General features: G+C 39.8%; 1 protein-coding gene across 1 annotated transcript in view; it reads right to left on the reverse strand.

The window, feature by feature from the left end:
• Positions 1-25,000, reverse strand: part of LOC143041517 (uncharacterized) — a 134,086-nt gene that overhangs the window by 87,710 nt on the left and 21,376 nt on the right. Inside the window, exons 3-21 of the mRNA XM_076213483.1 lie at positions 24,464-24,496; positions 22,367-22,560; positions 21,682-21,767; positions 21,097-21,250; positions 11,397-11,599; positions 10,742-10,938; positions 9,444-9,529; positions 9,153-9,316; positions 8,153-8,312; positions 6,894-7,024; positions 6,663-6,810; positions 6,318-6,543; positions 5,650-5,813; positions 3,506-3,955; positions 2,348-3,308; positions 1,985-2,190; positions 1,799-1,900; positions 1,563-1,682; positions 1-10 (exon numbers count right to left, since the gene is read on the reverse strand). The exon at positions 1-10 is cut by the window's left edge and continues 185 nt beyond it. Coding sequence (XP_076069598.1) covers positions 1-10; positions 1,563-1,682; positions 1,799-1,900; positions 1,985-2,190; positions 2,348-3,308; positions 3,506-3,955; positions 5,650-5,813; positions 6,318-6,543; positions 6,663-6,810; positions 6,894-7,024; positions 8,153-8,312; positions 9,153-9,316; positions 9,444-9,529; positions 10,742-10,938; positions 11,397-11,599; positions 21,097-21,250; positions 21,682-21,767; positions 22,367-22,560; positions 24,464-24,496 — 3,795 coding nt within the window. The remainder of the gene's footprint in view (positions 11-1,562; positions 1,683-1,798; positions 1,901-1,984; positions 2,191-2,347; positions 3,309-3,505; positions 3,956-5,649; positions 5,814-6,317; positions 6,544-6,662; positions 6,811-6,893; positions 7,025-8,152; positions 8,313-9,152; positions 9,317-9,443; positions 9,530-10,741; positions 10,939-11,396; positions 11,600-21,096; positions 21,251-21,681; positions 21,768-22,366; positions 22,561-24,463; positions 24,497-25,000) is intronic.

The following is a 25,000-nucleotide window of genomic DNA, read 5'->3' on the forward strand; positions in this document are numbered from 1 at the left end:
TGGGAGAGACCTGCGGCACGAGAGGAGGAAATCATTTATTAGTTCCCAGAGGTGATCAGGATTGTAGGTTAGTGACATGAGCTGGAACCTTGGTGCTGCAAACTGGTGGAAGGTGACGAATTTGTGCCTCAAGCAGACAAGGCCACGTAGAGGTGGGCAACTGTACACATGGATACCCCAGTCGTCGCATGAATCTACACAGTATTGATTGCCTTCGCATTGGTTGCAGTTAAAAAGGGTACACATGGTTTCACCAATTAAATACTTTAACATACTTACACCTTTACACAAATACGAGAAAATATACATTCTCCTTTGTAAATGCATCATAGAAATGGTAGTGTATGAGTACTTCGCTTGCCAATAAAGGATTTTAATGAATGCATACAGTAGTAAAAGATGAAATGTCATATTAGAGAGATGGGACCTCATGAACATTACTCCCATCCGTACACTACAGTACATAAACTAAGTACACAAACACACACACACACACACACACACACACACACACACACACACACACACACACACACACACACACACACACACACACACACACACACACACACACACACACACCTCGTGGCGCAGTAGTTAGAGTTCCCGGCTACCACAATGGTGGTCGGAGTTCGAATTCCGCCCAGGTGTGAATTTATTTCAGTACCGGTACGCTGGTGGTCCTTACTCCAACTCTGGTGGGCGGGGAGTTGGGTGTGTGTGTGTGCGTGTAAGGTCACAGCATTACCCGTAGATCGGTCATATATGAGCTCTGAGCTCTCTTTCGGGAGGGAAATAGCTGTCGATCACGAGTCCAACACGTGATCCAAGACCATGATGAATCACACACACACACACACACACACACACACACACACACACACACACACACACACACACACACACACACACACACACACACACACACACACACACACACACACACACATACACACACACACACGCACACACACACACACACACACACACACACACACACACACACACACACACACACACACACACACACACACACACAAACACACACACACACACACACACACACACACACACACACACACACACACACACACACACACACACACACACACACACACACACACCTCGTGGCGCAGTGGTTAGAGTTCCCGGCTACTACCATGGTGGTCGGGGTTCGAATCCCGCCCAGGGGTGAATTGATTTCAGTATCGGTGCGCTGCGGGTCCTTACTTCAACTCTCGTGGGCGGGGAGTTGGGTGTGTGTGTGCGTGTGTAAGGTCACAGCATTACCCGTAGATCGGTCATATATGAGCTCTGAGCTCTCTTTCGGGAGGGAAATAGCTGTCGATCACGAGTCCAACACGTGATCCAAGACCATGATGAATCTCACACACACACACACACACACACACACACACACACACACACACACACACACACACACACACACACACACACACACACACACACACACACACACACACACACACACACACACACACACACACACACACACACAAAGGAGATGACTATGTGTGAAGATTAAAGCAGTAAATCCTAACCTTAATTATAGCTTGCGAGCTATAATCCAGTTCCAGCTGATCACATTTTGTTTCAAATAAGACTTGTAAGTCATAGCTGTCATCCTGTCTCTTGTGATACCATCGTCCACGTGCCGTGACCTGCCATTAAGAGAGTTTATGGAAAAACTAATGTCTCCTGAACTTGTCAATATACATTTTATCTTTACTTAGGTAAAAGAAATCTACAAAATATTCACTGGCTAAATTTAGTTTACCTCATTTTCATTCATCATTAAAGAACAATGAAGGTCAGCCTCTTCAGGATTTAAGAGTAGCTCATAGTCACCCTTCAGCCTTATATCTGTAAGTAATGTGTTCTGGAAGAATACACAAGAAGAATTAGAAGCAATGGCTCAAAGCAAGAAAAGAAATATTTGCTAAAGGGAGAGAAAGTCCTTTACCTCTACATGTAGACCACCGTGCCACCTGTCGAACCCTTCTTCAAAGCGCTTTCCCCCCGACACATTGACCTGGGTCCTTTCGGTTATTCCATGTACAGAGAATTCGGCCATGGCTTCCAGGACAAAGTCGTTCTTGGTGGCTATCTCCTTTTGGTCGTCAGCTCCGAAGCCTAGGAGATATTGCTGCAAATCGCTGTTGAAATGAACTGGGCACAAAGAGAATTAAGTCAATTCTTTAAGTGAAACTAACTCGTGCTCAATATTACAGTAAAAAAGGAAGTAAACATAGGAGATGAGTACGTATTCAAAACCGTTTTTCTTACAAGTGCAAAAGTGATTGAAACCAGTAATGGGACTAGTTACCTTTCATCTCGTAAGGTTCGTCGCTGAATCCATATAATGTTCCATTGTTGCTGAATCGAGTTGATGAATGTCTAGATGAATATGTAGAGAAAGTTTTGATGCCATAGTTATGTCCAAAATACATAAGATCGATTTTGAGTGCTATGCTGTCGTCGGAATGATTTCTTGTGAAGCTGGTCTCAAAAGTGAAGTCTATCTGCGTGACATCGCCCTCCCTATATCCGAGATTCATAGAGATAGATCTACGATCATCGACTACCTGGCCTAACAGGACGTAAGATTTATCTTGGGTGTGAACAATTGCTTCTAAATTGTTGTTGTCATCAAAATTGTATTCTAAACCAAGTCTGCGGTTAATGGATGAGTCTGGCGTGTCGAAGTCTATCATTAGCATATTTCTCGAGATATTAAAAGAGAAGAGGTAGCGATCAAATGTGTCAGTTTTCGACAAGACCAGTTGGGCCTTGAAGGGCTCAAGAGACTGGAATCCGTTGGGCCCTACCACGGATGAGGCACAGAATTCGACACCAAGAGGCTGACGAGTGTACTGACCACTGCAGGACAAGATCTCATTGCCGACACTTCTGGAGGCATAATCGTTCCAACTGCTGCGGCTGCTGTCGTAGAAGAGCAGATTGGAGGTTGTAGAAAATTTGAGTATTTCATTGTTGGGTACTAATAGACGCACAGCAAAATCCCTGAAGCTTTTAAAGGACACGGAGAAGCCGATATCGGCGCGGGAAACGGCAGTAATGGTTCTTCTAATGGCACTGGAAGCTACGTAAGCCTCGACTCCCAAACTCTCGTCGAAAGTCAGACTAGTTGACGGAACGAAATTCATTTGAAATTCATCGGAATCTTTTTTTTCTTCCACATGGATTGTATGGGAACTGGTGGTGTTCAGTCGCAATCGAAGAGGGAACCCGAGGATGGTTGGGGCAACGTACTCCTGGTCGAATAACTGAAACACATAAAGATTGGCAAATAAAAAACATTCTAAACCAAATATTCATTACAATGACATGCAAACAATAACTGATAAATATGCAATTAATTTTATTGGCTGATTCCGCTAATCGTAACCAGTAATTTCTATATTTGAAAAACATTCCAAAACTATCACCTGTTTTGTCAAACCAACGATAGACAATGACTCACTTGTAATGATACTGGTCTCCTTAGTAGTCTTAAAAAACTCTCGACTTTGCGGAACACCTGAGAAGGATTCCGGGCGTCGAAATGAAAAACTTCGTTGCCAAAGATCCGAACGAAAAATGTGGGATCCGACTCTTCATCGTCCGGAACCTCCATTCGCGTTCTTGCCTCGTCATACACATGCTGAAGCTCGTCAATTTTACTGTCTTCTGTACTCCTCTTCTGTCTTTTCAAGTTGTCTAGGAACTCAAAGATGCGATCATTACTAAAGTAAGATCCTTTTTCGAATAACCTTCTAAAGTGCTTTTCAAAACCATGGAGGTTTCCCCCTATTTCGATTGGGTTGAAGGAGTTGTGAAGGACGTTTACAGTCAAGTTGAGTTTGGCGGAGTAGGGCAGAAAAGAGTCGGGCGTAAACACAGCGTCACTGTCGATCGAGCCCCCAAAGTCCATCTGAAAAAGAAAAGAAATTAGGTATAATCAATTTCGATTTTTGTATTTGTGTCATTTTTATGATATTATTTGAATCAAAGGCTTAAGTAATTATTCCATCAAAACGCAAGAACCGAGAAGAAACAAACATCATTATTATGAGGCATCATTAGAAATAATTGCTCATCAATGCGCTTCGACTGATATCCCACATTAAAGCCAAAACAAGTGTCACCTGTTATGCTTTAATTTGTTGACACTACACATTACATATTTCTCGACCTGAAATATGTCTTACTAACATTACACCTCCAATGAAAACCTGTTTGTATCTTATTTTACATTGTTTCCGCTTAAAATCAACCAAAATAAGCTAGAATATTTGAGGTATTATCTTTTCCGTCAAGGATAACTAATCAGCTGACTAAAAACTGGGTTGGCCTATCCGGGAGTGGCATAGTCGTACATGATTATTCTGGCTGTTGTCGTGCCCAGGCGATTTTATTTGGCTAAAGAAAACCTCTGTTACTCAGTGGGTTACTGTAAATAGGATAAGATGAGTGTTTTCAACATAACATGAATTCAGCACAAACATGACCTTTGGAGATATCAGAAGTGTATTCAGTATTTTTTGGGGCAGCGCCTCTATGATTGGGGACAATAAAGGAAATATTTAAAGAGATTAACAGGACGTAGGGATAGTAAAACATAAAAACAAAAGTCATCCTTTTTTAAATTGTGATAGATTTCTACCCATACCATTCCGGACCTTAAAACCAGGAGACAGTGCATTAGCGCCAGGAATAAAGCTAACAGAGCATTAGGTTTCATTGCTAGGACGGTAACGAATTGAAGTGCAGAGGTAATTATTAAACTCTAGCGATAGTTAGACCCATCCTTGACTATGCGGTACAGTTTTGGTCTCCGTCCAACTGAATGGACATCAATTCACTAGAACCAGTACAGAGAAGAATGACCAAAATGATACATGGACTCAGAAATTTGCCTTACGAAGAGAGCCTTAGGCACCTTAACTTACACTCTCTGGAAAGACGCAGAGTGTGTGTGTGTGTGTGTGGGGGTGTGATCTAATAGAGGTGTTCAAGTGGATCAAAGGATTTAACAAGGGTGATGCAAACAAGGTCATCATATTAAAACAACAGGGCAGGACTCGCAGTAATGGTTATAAACTGGACAAACTTAGATTTAAAAAGGAAATAGGCAAGAATTGGCTTACTAATAGGGTGGTCGACGAATGGACTAAACTTAGCAACCATGAAGTAAGTGCTGAAACTATCAGTTGTTTTAAGAAACGATTAAACAACTTTATGGATGGGGATGACAGGTGGTGATGGATACGGAGCTGCTTAGTTTAGGCCTTATGGTCTATTGCAGTCTCCTTCATTCTTATGTTCTTATGAAAGTTCAACATCCATCCACATCCTTGGAATTGGTCTATTTTTTCCTTATACTGGGAATCAATACGAACGCTCAAATACTGAGGACAATTTAGAAAGTCAAAATGTAGACATGACTATTTCATTTGAATAGAATGTTTATTCCGAGTAGTTGTGAGAAAGGTATGACAAGAGCCTGAGGAGTCTGACAATTACTGAATTAAAACATTCTTTCTAAAAGAAAAATAAAGTTTTTCTCGCATACATGATTGGATCTCTAGCTTTTCGTTGAGCAATGCATGGTTATCAACAACGTACCGTGTCGCTGTGGAAACTTGAGTGATAATTCTTTGACTGCTTGAAAGAATTGGTGTCGAACTTATTCAGGAGATAATGGTGGTTGGCGAGTACTGACACTGGTTCTCTCTCTGCTGAAGAGCTTCTGGCAAGATTCCTTACATGTGTCCAAATATAGGAGCCCACTGAAAGAAGATTATAGGATCGTGTTAATCAGACAAACTGCGGAAGGAAACAGAAAATGATAATCCAGCCTCACTCATACACATCATAAATAACATGTGTGTTTTTGACAATTTTATTGTGGTTAACCTTGGGCTACATATGACAAAACTATTCAATAGAGACTATTTCGGGTGTATCCTATACTATGTTATAGATCGCTGCTAGCTTAAATGTGATATGCCACATACAGTTATTCACAAGAGAAATGAACAAAATGGCAAAAGATATAGTCGTGAACAAAAGTTTCTACTCATCGGAGTTTTTCATGATACAAAATTAAAGTTCTTTGCCAGACAATTTATCTCATCTATTCAAGAAAATGATCTAACAGTAAACTAAATACTACATAGGAAAGTATATGACGTACTCGAAAAAACAATCATATTGGCGTTGTGAGAACTGTAGTATGGGTCAAAAGTTTTGCTCGTATCAGTACATACCCCTCTCTAACTTTAAAGATCTACCTTGGTTCACTTCCTCAGCGAGCAGAAGTTCTTTGATGCGGCCGTAAAAGTCGCCATAATGATCAGCGCAGGTCTGCAGGACCTTGTAGGACTCGATCCGGACCGCCACATCCTCGTGCATGTCCTCGAGGAGATGCCACAGCTCGTCTTTGTCATCGTTGCAGTCATAGCGACGCCGGAAGGACATGAGCGCTGCCACTCGAACGTCACGATCGTGCATTTTATTCTGTTTGTGAAAGAATATTAGTCTGGGTTGGTAATTGGGGAACAGATGCTTTTGAATGGAAACGTCTAGGTCTCTTTTGGTCTAGAGAATGCATCTCGACATTCCATCTCCTTGCTTACCATGTAGCACTTTCGCAACTTGGAGTTCTCAAGGTCTATCCCTGAGTTACCGAGAGCCTTGAGAAGGAGGACGATCTGGGTGTACTGAGAAGAATTCCCATATCCGCAGTCACTGCCTAATCCTTCCTCCACGTAGTCTATGAAGCTCCTGCGACCAAAGAGGGAGAATTACCCCATGACGGGATGAAAAGGGGTCCGTGTAAGCCAGCTGAGGTCATTGCACTCTCTTACCTGTGAGGCTGCTGTCGAAACTCGCCCTTAACATTCAGGTTGCATTTGTCTTGTTCTCGACACAGTCGGAAAACAAGCGATGAAGCGGCCATCAGCGCCTCCTCCGAGTATCTCCCACTTTTAACAAGATCCTGAAGAACTCGAGAGCATTACGCCATTTTAATGGAATCCAACAAAACAGGATAGTATAAGGGTATTAAATGACATATACATATACATATACATATACATATACATATACATATACATATACATATACATATACATATACATATACATATACATATACTGTACATATGCATATACATATACATATACATATACACATACACATACATATACACATATATATGTACATATATATATACTGTACATATACATGTACTTATACATGTACATGTACATATACATATACATATACATATACATATACATATACATGTACATATACATATACAATAATATATATATATATATATATATACATATACATATACATATACATATACATATACATATACATATACATATACATATACATATGCATATGCATATACATATACATATACATATACAAATACATATACATATACATATACATATACATATACATATACATATACATATACATGTACATATACATATACAAATACATATACATATACATATACAAATACATATACATATACATATACATATACATATACATATACATATACATATACATATACATATACATATACATATACATATATGTATACGTATACATATACATATACATATACATATACATATACATATACATACATATACATATACATATACATATACATATACATATACATATACATATACATATACATATACATATACATATACGTATACATACACATATACATATGCATATATACATATACGAGTATGTATATACAGATACATAGATGTATATGTGCATGAACATTAATGCATATCCGATATACAATAATTTTGTTGTTATTGCTATTGTCAGTGGGATACATATATTATTTCTGAGCAGCTACGTGATATATGCAATATAAAGAAATATGATGATTTGATGATTTTCCACCCCAGTTGAGTGAATTGTGACTGTCTAGACGGCGACAGTAGAGACACATGTTGCCCTCCAAATGGACAGTTGTTTCATCAAGTTTAACTAGACACAATAAAGTAACGCCATAAATATCAGAGACCTCCACTATTTTTTTTTTTGACAGTGCACTGAGTGAAGCGTCCCTTACCATAACACTCTGGATGCTTTCGACGGCCGGGTTTTTGGCGAAATGAAGACCAGCCAGCCACAGGTCATTCCTAAATGAATACAAGCTCTGGGCAAAGGAGCTTGTGGCCTCAAAGCACTCTTTCGTTTCACACGTAGCCAGAGCATCGTTGAGATAGTCCCTGCAATAGCAAGAACCAACGGAAATGAGCGGACAAACATGGTCATGCAAAGATCGCGTGCAATGGAAAAGATATAAAGCGTGAAGCTAAGGGCGAGACTTAGTGCAGAAAACCTACGAAAGTAAACAATTGGATTCCAATGCTAAGTAGGAAGTATGTTTTTTCAGTATGTAGGACATGGGAATAAAGTTAATTCCAGCTGCTGTTGAATATATGTATATATTTTATTCTTCTAGTGAATTGCTGTAAATTAGGTTGGAACCGAGGTCACTCCTACTCAGCTGTTCATGCGTGAGTAGCAAGCGGTTCTTCCTTTTTTATAATGATCGATTTTCCGTTTTATTATATGTATATATGTATATATATATATATACATATAAATATATATATATATATATATATATATATATATCACAACAAAGATATGTCGTAGCACATATGTAAAATAATACTGATGACCCACTTTCGGAGAAGAATAAGCGAAGATATAGAGATCTGTATATTTCGATCACTTACTGTGATCCTCTTCGGCCGAAGAGGATCACAGTAAGTGATCGAAATATACAGATCTCTATATCTTCGCTTATTCTTCTCCGAAAGTGGGTCATCAGTATTATATATATATATATTGCATATTCATATCTTTATCTGAATAGAATCACCAGTGACGGTGATTTCGATAAGATAATTCCAACTGTCGTCCCCGGATTCGTGATTTCACGAGCCCGGTTCGAATCCGGGGACGACAGTCGGAATTATTTCATATCTTTATATTATTATCATTTTTCATTTTAATCTTACATTGCACAATAATACAACAACAAAGTCCTTGAGGCTTACTTGTAATGGTCCTTGTCCTTGTACTCCTCGAGCAAGCGATCGAAATTCTCTTTTCCTTTCATGTGACTGAGCTGATGGACAAGGTGCGAGAACATGTGCGACCGCTCCTCCATTTGTGAGTTATCGGTTGTCGCCAAATGTAGGCGCGACAGGGTCATGCCCACCTGCGAAGCAAGGAGAAGGGAAGGGTGCTGTAACACTAGTGACTTTAAAGGTTCTGCGGTCAGTCGAGGGCTCTTTTGGCAAAGATCCAAAAGTGTTTCAGAATCGAGACTGGGATCTAACACTCACCTCTTCTGGGGTCACGCTCACTTCCGTCAAGTCGCTATGAGGCTCCAAGCTCATCTGCAGTCCCTTACGCTTGCGATCACCCTCCTCTGAAAAAAAATGTATTTCATAATTCCAGCTGCACAGTGCTTCAGTACTCGAGTAGAACCTGACCATATCGGTAAGAACCATTTCTGAATTGATCATTTTTTCTTTCTTAGTACTGTGCAATGCACGTGTTTGTGTATCTCTTATTTCGATGTAGTCTCCTACTATTATGAAAAAAATTGTGAGTTATTTCAGCCCTTGAGATCCTACAGAATAGATGTCATCTCACTCAACACCTAAAAGTTTATGCGACACAGCACTTTAGACATGTCTAACACGTTTAACTGTTACCATGGTTCACTTTCTGTATGAGGTAGATTTATATCCCCACGGATTTAACTGTCCACGTCACGCCTACACATCCACATTGCATTTACATATCCTTATCACATTTCCAGTCTGACGCTTTCCTGTACCACGAAACATTAACATAAATTTTGCAACATCACACACCAGAGGTTCAGCTGAAGCTCGAACTTTAGCTTAAACAGTCTTAGTAGATCGAAATCCTGTGAATAACTTCTCTGGGAGTGTTTTCTTGCCTCAGTCATGAGCCAGGAAGAGAACAAGTTTATAGAGTATGAGTATTTTTTTAGATTTTTCGCAAACAATGACAGTGTATAATGTATTTGTGTGCAATGCTTGAATTGAGCATTATTTCCCTTTAGCCTTCTTTTATCTATCATGTAAAGGTGAGCTTTGAATTAAAGTCCTGTGTACCAAGGACTCGCATCCTTCACATCTCGAGATGTGTACTTCTTCAAGATGTCTTAACATTTCATTGCTCTTCCTACCTTTGACCTCAACTGTTGCATATATCTCGACTTCAGGTTCATAAACTGCTAGATATTTACCAAATTGATTTCTCATCTGTAGCCGAATATTCACTATCATGGAATGCCTATTTACAGGTATATATATGTATTTACATTTACATTCGTTTATTCATTCGTATATATATATTCATGCATTTATATATCTACTTAACTATATACCTAATTGCTTACTCATTCACTGATTCATTCACTAGGTATTATCTATTCATAAATGCACTTATTTTACAATCTAAGCAAAACGTGCTCACAGAACAGACTTTCTAGCTGCCAGAAACACAGAAAACAGTTCTAACAGTGAATCTGCGTAGAACTATCTACTCTTTCTTTGAAAAGACAACCGAAGCTTTCTAGATGAGGGGCAAAGGTGGAGAGGCCTACCTGTCTTAAAGAGGAACTGTGGGTCTTCTTGCCCATCTCGCAAGGTCTCGTGCAACTGAAGGCTTGAGTACAGTCGCACAGTAGCCAACTGGCCTGCAGATCCCGAGGTACTGATAGACCTGATGCCTACAAACTCGTGGCACTCCACGCTTTGCCAAATGCCGCCTTCCAGAATCATTTGGCAATGATGGTCGTGCCTAAGAGGAGTAAACATCACCTGCTTAGTCTGGATGCCCCGGGCAAATAGAACGGTGTTCTAGCAAAAGAAGCCGAAGTTAAGGAGTATTTAAATGTAGAGCGAGTTCAGTCACCTTTAACCAGCACTTAGTTCGTAAGTACCCAAAATTATAGCTATGAGTTACTTAAGGATTTTGCAGGCAATAGTGGGATTAATTAGCTACCTGTCTTATGAGTTAGATTAAACTTCTAAAGTAACAGTACCATTTGGGTACTATATAAAGATACGTCGATTCTCACGCCGAAAATATGCGCATTAAATGTTATTTTTTACTAAATAAGAAATATTAATCCTTCAAGATAGTCTCATCCAACAAAGCGGGTGGGTTTATTTAGATTGGATATGGTATCCCTTGTGGGGGGGCTGAATTGAAGCCAAGGTAAGAAGAGGCAGCATTGCCAGGGAATTCAGTGTTACCTGTACGCGGGGTCATCCACGTCAGCAGGGTTGCTGGGTGAGTGGTGGGATCGGCCGAAGTCAGAGGTGTAGTGAGTGTGAGGGATGTATGGGAAGGCGCCCGTGGACATGCACTCCTCCTTGGTCTTGTTGACGGTGAAAAATCCGTCGGCCCCCGGCGACTCGACCACGTACTTTGTCCGGCACTGCCCTGAAGCATCAGTCTGTGGTGAGAAAAACAGTAGTCAGTGGAAGGTAACACGCGCTGCTTAATAACCAACCAGTCATCATCTGTAAGACAGTGATCGAGGCGGGTAGCAGCCTGTCCAACTTAAACCTCTCCACGTGTTAGGTTGAGCTTCTTTCCTAGAACTTGTAGTTGCTGAACTATGTTAACAACATTGGCAAATTTTATTCAGGCAAAAGCCTACTTATCCAGCCCGTAATTCCAGGTTTAACATCAACCCTCACACACACACACACACACACACACACACACACACACACACACACACACACACACACACACACACACACACACACACACACACACACACACACACACACACACACACACACACACACACACACACACACACACACACACACACACACACACACACACACACACACACACACACACACACACACACACACACACACACACACACACACACACACACACACACATATATATGTTCACGGTGGAGATGGAGAGTGAAGGTATTTTGCCTTTCCTTGATTGTAATATCTACCGCCGTGAAAGTGAGTTGAAGTTTAGTGTATATCGCAAACCAACCAATATTTGTTCATATATACACTATTATTCCTCACACCCTGATGGCGTAAAGATATCTGTTTTTTCGTCAATGTACCTCAGGGCCCTATGCATTTGCAGCCCAGAGTACATCGATGATGAAATAAGATGTATTTACGACATTGGTACTAAGCTACAATACCCCACACATGTTCTTGACACAGCTTACAATCGTGCTAAAAGGTCATTTTATAACCTTAGGTCAACTCAAACTTTCAATATGAATAACTTCCTAATTCTACCGTATCAAGCGAACCTGCAAAATATTCCAAATATATTACGTAAATTTAACATTAATGTAGTTTTTAACAATAAGAACACTGTAAGACAACTGCTCATAGATAATTCTGTCAATAGGGATAAAGGGTGTGTGTACAAAATACCTTGCAAATCATGTAATCAGTTTTATGTTGGTCAGACTACTAAAACACTCACAACACGAATCAATCAACACAAGAAATACGGTAGAGAGGGAAACCAATCTAGCGGTATATTCAACCACATGAACCATTTTAACCACCCAGTTGACTGGGATAACGCTAAAGTCATCACATACAACAACGGTGTCCGGACATAATCCCTCCTGGACACAATCCCCCCGGACAAAATCCCTCCGGACAATATCCCTCCTGGACAGAATCCCCCCAAGACAAAATCCCCCCTGGACAGAATCCCTCCTTGAGTATATGTTTATTTATGCATTTCAATATATTAATGTATAAGGATTACAAAGGCGGAGCATGCCGACAGGAGACCTTTTGGTCCATATCTAGGTCGGATGCGAAAATAATTATAATAATAATAAAATAATAAATAAAAACTATAATAATGTAAATAACAAATAAAATACATAAATAAATACATAGGTATAGTTAAATAATAAACAAACAGGTAAATAGTAAATAATAATAAATTGACATATAACTAATAATAAATGAAAATCAAACAGACAAATGATAACAAAACAAAAACAAATAATATAGAATAAATTATAATCATTACAGCATCTTGCTTAGGTGTTTATCTAAATGATCTTTAAAGCTTCGAACTGAACTACATTGCACTACCTGTGCAGGAAGTTTATTCCATTCATTAACTACACGGTTGGCAAAGTTGTTTCTACCTACTTCCAAACTGAATCTATTTCCGGACAGTTTGAGACCATTGTTTCTCATCTGATTCTCATTCAATGTGAAAATTTGGTCACTTTTGATGTTGACAGTTCCCTTTAAAATCTTAAAGACCTGTATCAAGTCACCTCTGAGTCTACGCTTCTTTAGGGAAAACAGATTAATATGTTTTAGTCGATTTTCGTATGATTTATTTTTGATATTTGGAATCAGTTTTGTGGCTCGCCGTTGTACTTTTTCCAGTCTGTCAATGCCTTAATGAGATTCGGTGACCATACGAAAACAGCATATTCGAAATGTGGACGAACTAACGATTTATATAGCTTGTTAATGAGTGATGAACTTTTGAAATCAATGTATATATTAATGTATTTTGATATATATTCTCATATGATATTTGACTGTATATGTGAATATATGTTTATTTATGTATGTTAATATATATATGATATTTTCATAAATGTTTGTAAGGTGTAGTAGTGAAGCAATAAACTGTTGTCATAAATGATTTATTCTAATAAGTATATGTCTGTACTACATGCATTAGCACCTCGGTAAAGTACGATGTTAATTACTTTGCACGTGATGGTATATAATGGGAGAGCTGCTAATCTGAATAATGTGGGGGGATTCTGTCCAGCCCGCTCACTTTTGTGGAGGGATTCTGTCCAGGAGGGATATTGTCCGGAGGTATTTTGTCCGGGGGGATTGTGTCCGGGAGGGATTATGTCCCGGATCCACAACAACAACATAACAGAAAGAAATTTAATTGAATGCAGTTTGATTAAATCTAGTAAGGGGATAAATGTTAATCTTCATCAAGGTTTGTACAAATTAGATGGTTTTATTTCGCATGAAATTTCAAAATTGTTTAAATTGTAATATAAATTATGAGCAGTTGTCCCATTCTTGCTGGTTACCAGGACGGTCCAAACGTCCGTCACGTGTACTTCTTTCACTACCTCTCCGAATGCCCTCTTCACTATGTCATATATTCTGTACCTTGTTTCTTCATTTTATAATTCCTTCTTTGTATCTGCACTGAAGATGTAATTATACGAAAGCGCTCTGCTTCGTTAGTTTACTTTTCCTAGTGGTTACTTACGCATATATATATATATATATATATATATATATATATATATATATATATATATGTATATATATATATATATGACGAGTTAAACACCATATGAGGACGGAGCCTTTATTTGTACGACGTTTCGCTTATTACAGCTTTTTCAAGGGGAAAGGAGGGAACGGGGGGAAGGAAGAGGAGGAGGAGGAGGAGGAGAAGGGGGGGATTGAACACTGGGAAAGGTTGAGAATGCTGGCCCAAACGTCCGTGGGCGAAATGTCCAAAAAGGGTGGTTTGAATATCTAAAATTTTGCTGGCTATAGGTATTAGGGGGATTATGTGGGGCCAGATATTAAACATGCCCCTGTTTTGTTCAATAGTGTTTGTTCCTTGAATGATCGCTGCTTCTAAACACTTCCTGCGGATTTTGTCTGGTTCTCGTATCAGCAGCTCTGCATTCTTCCAGTCCATAAGATGGTTTTCCTTGTTTCTATGTGTCACACATGCATTGGTGGTGACATCATGCCTGACGTCGTAACGGTGTTCACGTATTCGTGTATTCAGGTCGCGTAACGTTTCTCCGAGGTAAACTTTATCACATCCTGAACACGTAATAAGATAAACACCGGCTTTGGTGCCCGGTGTTTGGTTGTTGTGTATTTTCGTCTTCGTGATGTCTTTTATCGTCCTGCTTGTTTGGCACACTACTTCCAGGTTGGTGGTTCTTAAAATATGTGTTAGGTTGGTGGCACCAAAGCCGGTGTTTATCGTATTCCGTGTTCTAGAAGTGATAAAGTTTACATCGGAGAAACGTTACGCGACTTGAATACACGAATACGTGAACACCGTTACGACGTCAGGCATGATGTCACCACCAATGCATGTGTGACACATAGAAACAAGGAAAACCATCTTATGGACTGGAAGAATGCAGAGCTGCTGATACGAGAACCAGACAAAATCCGCAGGAAGTGTTTAGAAGCAGCGATCATTCAAGGAACAAACACTATTGAACAAAACAGGGGCATGTTTAATATCTCGCCCCACATAATTCCCCTAATAACTATGGCCAATAAAATTTTAGATACTTAAACCACCCTTTATGAACATTTCGCCCACGGACGTTTGGGCCAGCATTCTCAACCTTTCCCAATGTTCAATCCCCCCCCTTCTCCTCCTCCTCTCCTCCCCTCCTCCTCCTCCTCCTCCTCCTCTTCCTTCCCCTCCTTCTTCTTATCTCTCCCCGTTCCCTTCTTTCCCCTTATTTAGTGTCAAGCATATGTATCTCAACTTGTACTTGAAAAAGCTGTAACAAGCGAAACGTCGTACAAATAAAGGCTCCGTCCTCATATGGTGTTTAACTCGTCAGTCTTGTCGGCAACTGCCACTTTCATGAAAACACACACACACACACACACACACACACACACACACACACACACACACACACACACACACACACACACACACACACACACACACACACACACACACACACACACACACACACACACACACACACACACACACACACACATATATATAATATGTATATATATATATATGTATAATATATATATATATATATATATATATATATATATATATATATATATATATATCTTTGCTCTAAGGCACAAGACACGGACGACAGATTGTGTTTAAAATCAGATGATAGTGTGTGGAAAACAGTGACCAACAAAGCACGGGGAGATGGAAGAAAACCCTCATCAGGCCCATTTGAGTTCAAAAACTCGTTTCAAGCTCTCGCAAGACTGCAGCAGGAGGCAAAGGGCTACCAACAAGAGGTGATGGAGGTACAAAAGGAGAAGAGGAAGGTAGTCGCTAAATCGCTGCCCATAGATAAATTCTTGGTTGGAGGGGATAGCTAGGTAGAATATTTAGATAAGGCTTTTTCTGATTAAGATAGAGACCATAGGACACAGGTGTGTCTCCTCTGGGTGGGAATATTTGATATAAGCGATAGGATTCAGGCGTGCATGGTTGGCAAGGAGGCCAGGACCATCGTCTGTCTGAATGCAGGGGTTAAAAACTTAGGAAAGTTAGGTAGTAAGGAATTATCTGCGTGGTTCCGGGGTGCGTTAGACGATATTAAGAAAAGGGGTTGGGTTCCTATTGTAAGCAGAATCCTTCCGAGGCGTAAACTTGGAAGTATATGGCATTCCAGGGCTATTACAATAAATTGCAGGTTAGCAAATTATTGTAAGGCCTATGGATGGGCCTTTGTCTACAATTGGTATAACTTTTATGGCAAAGGACGAAGTGCACTTGTCACCAGAGAATTTTGGTTCCGATCTGAGTCCTTTGTGCGAGAAGTAGACATCCTGCATTTTCTTTTCTTTTTTGGGGTAGAATATGTAGGAGTTGGGGCATAAGTAGTATAGACAAGAAAAACTGCTTAGAGAGGGACTAAGAAAAGAATCAATTAAACAAGTGGAGGGAGGATAATCTTAATGTCTACTATACAAACAGCAGAAGCACCATGAGTAAAATCTATTTGTTGAGAGGAAAGGATGTATAGAAGGATTTTACATTATAACTATTACTGAATCCATATCAATGTGGTGGATAGACATTTCGTGCTGGAAATTGAGATAGATATATATATATATATACTACATCGCAAGTAAAAGGTAAGCAGGAAAAGAGGTAAAGGGTAGAACTTTTTGTTAAAAATACATCTAAATGCATTGTCAATAACTCGATTAAGGATGAGGTGAGCACGGAATCAATTTTAGAGATCATAGGCAAGAAGGAGAAACTTACTATTGGGGATATCTATAGATTTCCTAACCTTGGTATGGAACAGACTGAACTGCAGGGTGTTCCACTAAGAAAAAAAAAATGACTGTGAAGTTTTAGTAGGAGATTAGGAAATGTATATATTTTTACGTGGTGCAAAATAATTTCTTAAAGCAATTTATTACCGGGCCTACGAGGGGAGAGAATACTTTGGGCCTACTTTTAACAAATAATGACAATATGATAAGAAACGTGCAAGTGGGTGATAGAATAGGTACTAGCAACCATCAAGAAATATTTAGCATTAAACGGGAAATTTTAACAATAAGAATAACATGTTAGTCCTTGACATTATGAGGACTAATTTTGACGACATGAGGAGATATCTGCGTAATATTGAAACCTGTCCAAATGGTGATAAACCTGTCCTAGGTCATGAGACAGGGGTAGTAGGAAAATTCTCAAGTGAAGTCGGTAACGAGGTCAGCCCGGAGGTCATTAATGTTGTCAGTGGCCTAGAGCTGAATCATGTCATGAGAGAAGCAAGAGAACTCCCAAGTGAAGTTACTAATGTGGTCAGCCTCGAAGGTCACTAACAAGGTCAGTAGTCTACAACTCTAGATGCATTGTACAGTACCTTAACAGCTATAGTTTTGTTTGCCCAACGAAACTTTATACTTAAAAAAAAAAAAAAAAGGCAGAGCAGACAGCAATACATTCAAATTAATGACGGATAGGTTAAAACATGAAATAGGAATAAAAAGGAGGCTTTGTGTAAGAATTAAAAGGGGAGGAACGCATCTTAGGACTAAGTACAATAAAATATCTAGACTGGTTCAAAACAACACAGAGCGAAAGGTAGCTACGAAATTAAAGTTGCCAGACAAGCGGGACCTAACTCCATTTTTTTTTATCTCTCCAGAACTAGAAATAAGGAAAGAATAGGCCAAAGTAAATCCGACATGGATGTCATGATAGATTCAGAGAAAAAAATTATAGAGGCAATTAATAAGTATTTTTTCAGCATTTACAAATGAGAGGATAGATTTGGTACCTGATATCCGATCTTCAGTGGAGATGAAGGAAGTAAAATTTTCTTATGGGAGAGAGTGGGGGAATATCAGGTAATTTTTTGGTGGAAGGTAAGTCGAGAATGGAAGATAGATGGAGAAAGAAGGAACAGGACAGAAGGTAGGGAGGTGTTCAGAGTAAACTGCTTACATGAGAAAGAAAAGGAGGAGTACAAAAAGCTGAAAGAAGAGTGGGAGTAAGTGAAAAATGAAGTAGATCTAGGGGTGGAGGAGGAATGGGGATGCTTCAAAGAAGGAGTCGCAAAGCGTGCAAAGATGGTGTGTGGAACAAGGATGGTGGAAGGAAATAGAAAGAAGGGTAATGAGTGGTATGATGAAGCCAAGAAGGTTGTAAAAAAACAAGCAGTAACAGATTGGTTGCAAAATAGGACGAGAGAATCATATGAGAGGTACAAAGAAAAAAGAAGAGAAGTAAAACATAAGATAAAGGAGGAAAAAAGGAGAGCAGGTGTAAAATAAGGAAGAGTACGACAGAAATTTTTGAAAGTAATAAAATGTTTTGGAAGGAAATCAATAGGGGAAGGGGAGGCAAAACAAGTAGCGAAAAAAATAAAAGATGCAGATGGAGAGATGATAATGGAAGAAGCGGCGGTAAGAGGAAGATGGGCAGAGTATTTTAAAGAGTTGCTAAATGTAAAGGAGGATGGGGAGGGAAAGGTGGTTCCAGTGAGAGGCTCTAAAAATAACTGTGATGAATGAAGAAAAAAGGGGGGGGATGAGAAAAGATGAGGCGAAAGCAGTTATCAAAATGATGAGAGCACGTAAGGTACCTGGGTTAGATGGTTGTCATACGAAATGTCTTAAAAAAAATAATAAAAAAAGAGGTAAAATGATGGTGGACTGGCTAGTGAAGTTGTTTAATGTTTGTATAAAAGAGAGTAGAGTATCGGAGGACTGGAGGAGTGCCTGTATAGTTCTAATATACATGGGAAAAAGGGACAAGTACAAGAGGGATCAGTCTACTGAGTGTATTTGGAAAGTCTTGTGGGAGGATTTTGATTGAGAGGATTAGGAGAGGAACAGAGAGAGTAAATGGTAAGGAACAAGGTGGGTTTAGGAAAGGTGGGGGTTGCGTGGATCAGAATTTTGTGGTAAGACATATATATGAGAACGCTTTAGTAAAGGATAAGGATATTTTTAAAGCATTTATATATTTGGAAAAAGCTTATGATAGGGTAGACAGAAAGGCACTGTGGGAGGTATTGCAGATATATGGGATAGGAGGAAAGCTGTTAAGGGCAGTCAGTAGTTTTTTACTAGAATAGTACAGCCTGTATTAGAATTAGAAATGGAGAGAGTGAATGATTTGAGGTAAAGGTGGAACTTCACCATGGAAGTGTCATGTCGCTATGGCTGTTCAAAGTCTTCATGTATGGGGTGATGCGGGAGGTAAATGCAAGAGTAATGGGTAGGGGATTAGAGCAGATTAAAGAAAATGGAGAAAAGTGGTAGATAAGCCAGTTGTTGTTTGCTGACGACACTACGCTTGTAGCAGGATCAGGGGAGGGATTAATGAAGTTAGTGACGGAATTTGAGAGGATGTGCAAAAGGAGGAATTTGAAAGTGGGTGAAAGTAAGGTGATGAGATGTATAAGGGGAGATGATTGCAGCAAATTGAAAGAGATCATTAAGGGAAAGAGGCTAGATAAAGTGGATAGCTTTAGATACTTGAAATCGAATGTGGCAGGAAAGGGAGGAATGGAGATGGAGGTAGAATGTAGGTTGAGAGAAGCAAGTAAATGCCTTGGGGGATTAAAAAATATAACAAGAAACAGAAATTTGGGAACAAATGCTAAGAGAAGATTGTATGAACGGATGAATATACCGACAGCACTATATGGGGGTAGAAAATGGAACACAAGATAGGAAGAGGGAAAAAGTTTGAATGTGTTTGAGGTGAAATGTCTGACAAGTATGACAGGGGTCACCAGGCTGGATAGGGTGAGAAACAAGGAGGTGAGGAGGAGAGCAGGGTTGGAAAGGGAGTTGGGAGATAGGGTTGATGAAAGAATATTGGGATGGTTTAGACACATGGAAAGAATGAGTGAAGTGAGATTAATAAAAGAGGTGTGGAAAGCAGAGGTGGAAGGAGTGAAGATGAGAGGGCGACCAAGGATGAGATGGATGGGGTAGAAGGGCGTTAAGGAATAGGGGGATGTCTGTTGAGGAAGGAAGGGAGAAGACAGAAGTTAGGGGTAAGTAGAGAATAGTTGTATATGGATGATGCTGCGATGGGTGGAAAGCAGTGGGTGGGGGACAGGGGGCTAGGAAGTGGTTATATGTGAATGATATTTTAACGCAGCCCTAAGGGATTTCTCCCCGTCTTCACTTTTTCTGCATGGGGATGGAGATGGGGGGAGGGGGTCGCCGATTAAGTAAAGTGGCTTAATGTGGATGCAGGGATGAATTGTCATCCAAGAGGAGCCAAGAAAAGAGGGAGGGAGAGGGGATGGGTGAATGGTAGTGGAGTGAGTGTGGATGAAATTGGTGGGAGTGGAATTATGTCTTTTGATTTTGTCTATCTCTCTTGTAAGGTGGGAAATCCTTGGTATATGTATGTATGTATTTTGGCCTGGGGTGGGTGTAATGTTTGGATACTTTTGTATTTTGTTTTCCAATTTTAAATCTTATGTTCTCAATCTGAGCAGAATTCATATGTGTGCGTGGTAACACCACGCGATTTGTATACATTTCCATGGTTCTACATTTCTACACTCCTTACATACTTTTCCTGCCTCTCCTACTCTTTGGCTTGATTCTGCAACCATCTTTCTCCCTGCGTCTTTCAATTCTAGATAATCAAATCATCTCGCCTATTTTGGAAATAACTCCCCGTTCTCACCTCAAGAACTTGAGTGGTTTGCGACACGCCAGGTTGGAACACCGAACTGCTCAGGGTCGTCTGTAGCGAGGACAGGATAGCCCGCTTGAAGTTGAGAGCGCGCGAGTCTTCGTCATCGTGCGGGCACAGTTCGTCTATACGCCCATCCTTGAAGCTGGTAAAACAAGAGAGCAAGAGGAGAGTGTCAGGGACGACCTTCTTGAGCCAAGGTCAGTAATTCTAATCGCCCATAGTTTTTAGTTTATATTATCTTGAATATATAGGTAACTCATGCATAGTATAATGAGCTTTATCTAACTTCGTGATGAAATTCAAACAAATATTTTCTGGGAAAAAGGTTACCAGAATGACGTTTCACATTCTGTCTCTTAACTTTATTCCTTTCCATATCACATTTTTTTTTCTAGGAACGCAAAAAGCATGTCAGTAATAGTGATCCTTTAATCATTGACCTCATTATATAGTTAAGTGTGAAACAAAGAGATAGATTATCCTCTAAAAAGAAATCATAGGTAAGTACATGTGTTCCCAATATATAAGCTACAGTTTTTTTTTTATCTCTGTTGGACGCCTGTTCTTTCTTACCTGAAATGAAGATCATGTGCCTCGAACGACGCCCTGAGGTCACTCGAGTCCTCGGGTCGGACGTTCGTGATTTCCATGTCTTCGATCTGAAAATATGAAGAAATTCGAGCTCACGAACCTTATTCTATTCAATTTCTATGACTAATGAAATCCTGTAGATTAAAGCTTTATAACGTAATAAACTAAGTTGATTTTTCTGTCAAAGATGAACATTTGAATACAAGACTGTTTCTACATACTTTTTCAATAGAAAACACAAGAGTTGAGGGTAAAGAGGTGAAGAAAATTGATAAGCAATGTGAAATGTATCTGTTAGGATGTAAATTATGGAAAACATCATTAATATGATAATCGAGGGTGAGTAAATATGATATTGTATTAAAGTCTCTGTGTACAATGATGGGCTGAAATATTGATTTTACTGAAAGTTAAAAGATTTTTGATCAGAATAGGGAAAATTTACCATATAGGAACAGCCAGCGAAGCACCACTGCATAGTGGAGGTATCTGGATAATAGGACCAGACCTTATGAGAAAATAGGGAACATGTGTTTTGCAGCCAGAGCTGCCCCACACACTATTGTAAAAATTATAGGAAGGTGCCGTAAAGCAAGACACACTAAGTGATCGGGATGTGTTTTGAGTCACCCGAGCTGTTGCGCAGGAGAATACTGCCATACGTCACCTTGATCTTCATGTCGCATGGCGTGTTGGCCACCAGGCTGACGAAGGCACGCACCCCGAGGCGGGAATCCGCGTCCTCTACCACTTCTGCCCTCGTAACCACCTCGCCTTCGTAGAAATAACGGTAGGTGACCCTTGGGACATAGTGTGGGTGAAAAATCGAGCTGTGGTAGTCCCAGTCGTTGTACCTGGAATCTATTGAGAAGAAATATAACATTGTAAACTGTGGTATGAAGACATGAGTTGTATACATTTATTATGAGTACAACATATGTGTGGGCACGAACTTGTTATGTTGGTGCGTGTACTGATGTAACTACTGCATATTTTATGGGGACACTTAATTTCATTGTAATATCTAATGCTGATATGTTCAATGTACATGCAAAATCAGTAGAATGCTGTGACGTAATATCACATTACAAAAAATCATAGTGTGTTAACGAAGTAATAAAAATTGTATTGTAATATTATACCATCCACTTTCCTTATGGGGAGATGGGATTGATCTCTAGTGTTTCATGTACATAACTGATAATTACGGTGGTAACAATAGAAATGTGAGCTGTGCGCATGCATGTGTTAGAGGTCTGCTACAAGACATTAGTGTGTCCTCCTTATATTAACAATTGTTAGTAAAATGAAGATCCCATTTTACTAGTCTCCAGTGCACAGTCTACAAAAGTTACAAAACATTGGCAAAATAACAGATCATTAGCTACACTCTCTTCCTTGACTCTCGTGTCGGTTACATCATCGTAGCAGACACATGCATGTCACAGAAAATGCAATACAATGCAGAGCTATGGCGCACTAAGTAGGTCGCCCTGACCCTAATATGGTGCAGTGAACCTTTCGAACCCTTCATCTCTCATTCTTCGTGAGAAAAGCAACTTGTGTTCATTTGTGTATTTGTGCACATAACCACTGACTCTGTGAGTGTCCAGTACCATTTGTCGATATCTTATTGACGGAAGCACGTCTATACGTTATCGTTTCATATCGCATGTGCATTTATGTTAAGAAAACATTCATTACACTGCTGTGATAAGTTATCATTGTGCACAGCAAAGCTGGTTGTTTTCTGCATAGGACTCAACCCACCTTTCATTACCTTGGAACGCACTGTTTCCCAAGCAATCTGTAGCAATACCTCCCTTTCAGTGCCCACCACAAAACTTTACCAAGTCTTCACTTAATATTACGTTTTTCGTAAATCTGTGCAACTACAAACACAGACACGTGTGGTGATTGGTTTGACGACGACAACATCACCACGTTGTACTGGCAATGATACTAGAAAGTATGATATTAGTTGATACTAGTTCTTATCATCGCACGCTGGTGTCGCTCGCGTGGGCCCCTATGTGAAACCATAGCATTATTAAATTTTTGCTGTCAGGCTTTTCTTAATGAATAGCATGACTAGTTGTCAGAAAGGGGCGTAAGGACTCCAGATTGTAATTTTGTCAGCATAAGTGCTATTGGCCAGTATATAGTAAACAGAAACGAATTTAGCGATTCATAGATGGTTGGAGGAGGAGCCTTACCTCTTCAGAGGTTTCGTCTTTGCTATCACATAGAGTCAAGTCAGTCTAAGTTTAAAAGTCTCAAACCTTTCTAACAATTCTAAGTCTAAGTCTAATGTCTAAAAAGCTAGACTCTAGCAGTTATAATTCAAGGCAAGTCTCTGCCTATCAGAAGTCAAGACTGTGGCCCGGAAAACAAGGGAAGGTCGGTATATGAAATATGAGTCCAGCCTCCCACACCCCGCATACTCATATACTCAATTGATTGCCACACAAATAAAAACCCTAGATAAAAGAATTTAGTCTCATTCAACACCACCATTTTGAGAGATGATAATGAGAGATGCACATACATTTGTTCGTACTTTCCTGATTCAACCATTTTGGCCACAGCTACCACTTTACTTTATATACGTAAACAGGGGAGCACGATACATGATTACAAGGCGCACTGAGAGTAGCAACTGTCCATTTTTCTTCCTACATTCTTTTAATCAATCTCCCATAAAACGTAAACTATTTTGGAGCACCTGATACTGCCAAAATTGTCATAGGAACAACATACTGACCTGCATTATTGCAGCTCCTGGCGCAAACTGACTCTGCAAAACAAAGCAGAAATTAAAAGAAAGACAAAGGAAGTACAATTCAAGTTAATTCACACTATGTACACTAATATGATATATAGAATCTTAAAACCAAAATACACAAACACAGACACACACACAAACATACACACACACACACACACACACACACACACACACACACACACACACACACACACACACACACACACACACACACACACACACACACACACACACACACACACACACACACACACACACACACACACACACACACACACACACACACACACATACACACACACACACACACACACACACACACACACACACACACACACACACACACACACACACACACACACACACACACACACACACACACACACACACAGACACACACACACACACACACACAAACACACACACACACACACACACACACACACATACACACACACACACACACACACACACACACACACACACACACACACACACACACACACACACACA

This window comes from Oratosquilla oratoria, chromosome 31 (assembly GCF_046742065.1).
Source record: "Oratosquilla oratoria isolate Oo_2021 chromosome 31, ASM4674206v1, whole genome shotgun sequence".
NCBI classification, from domain to species: domain Eukaryota; kingdom Metazoa; phylum Arthropoda; class Malacostraca; order Stomatopoda; family Squillidae; genus Oratosquilla; species Oratosquilla oratoria.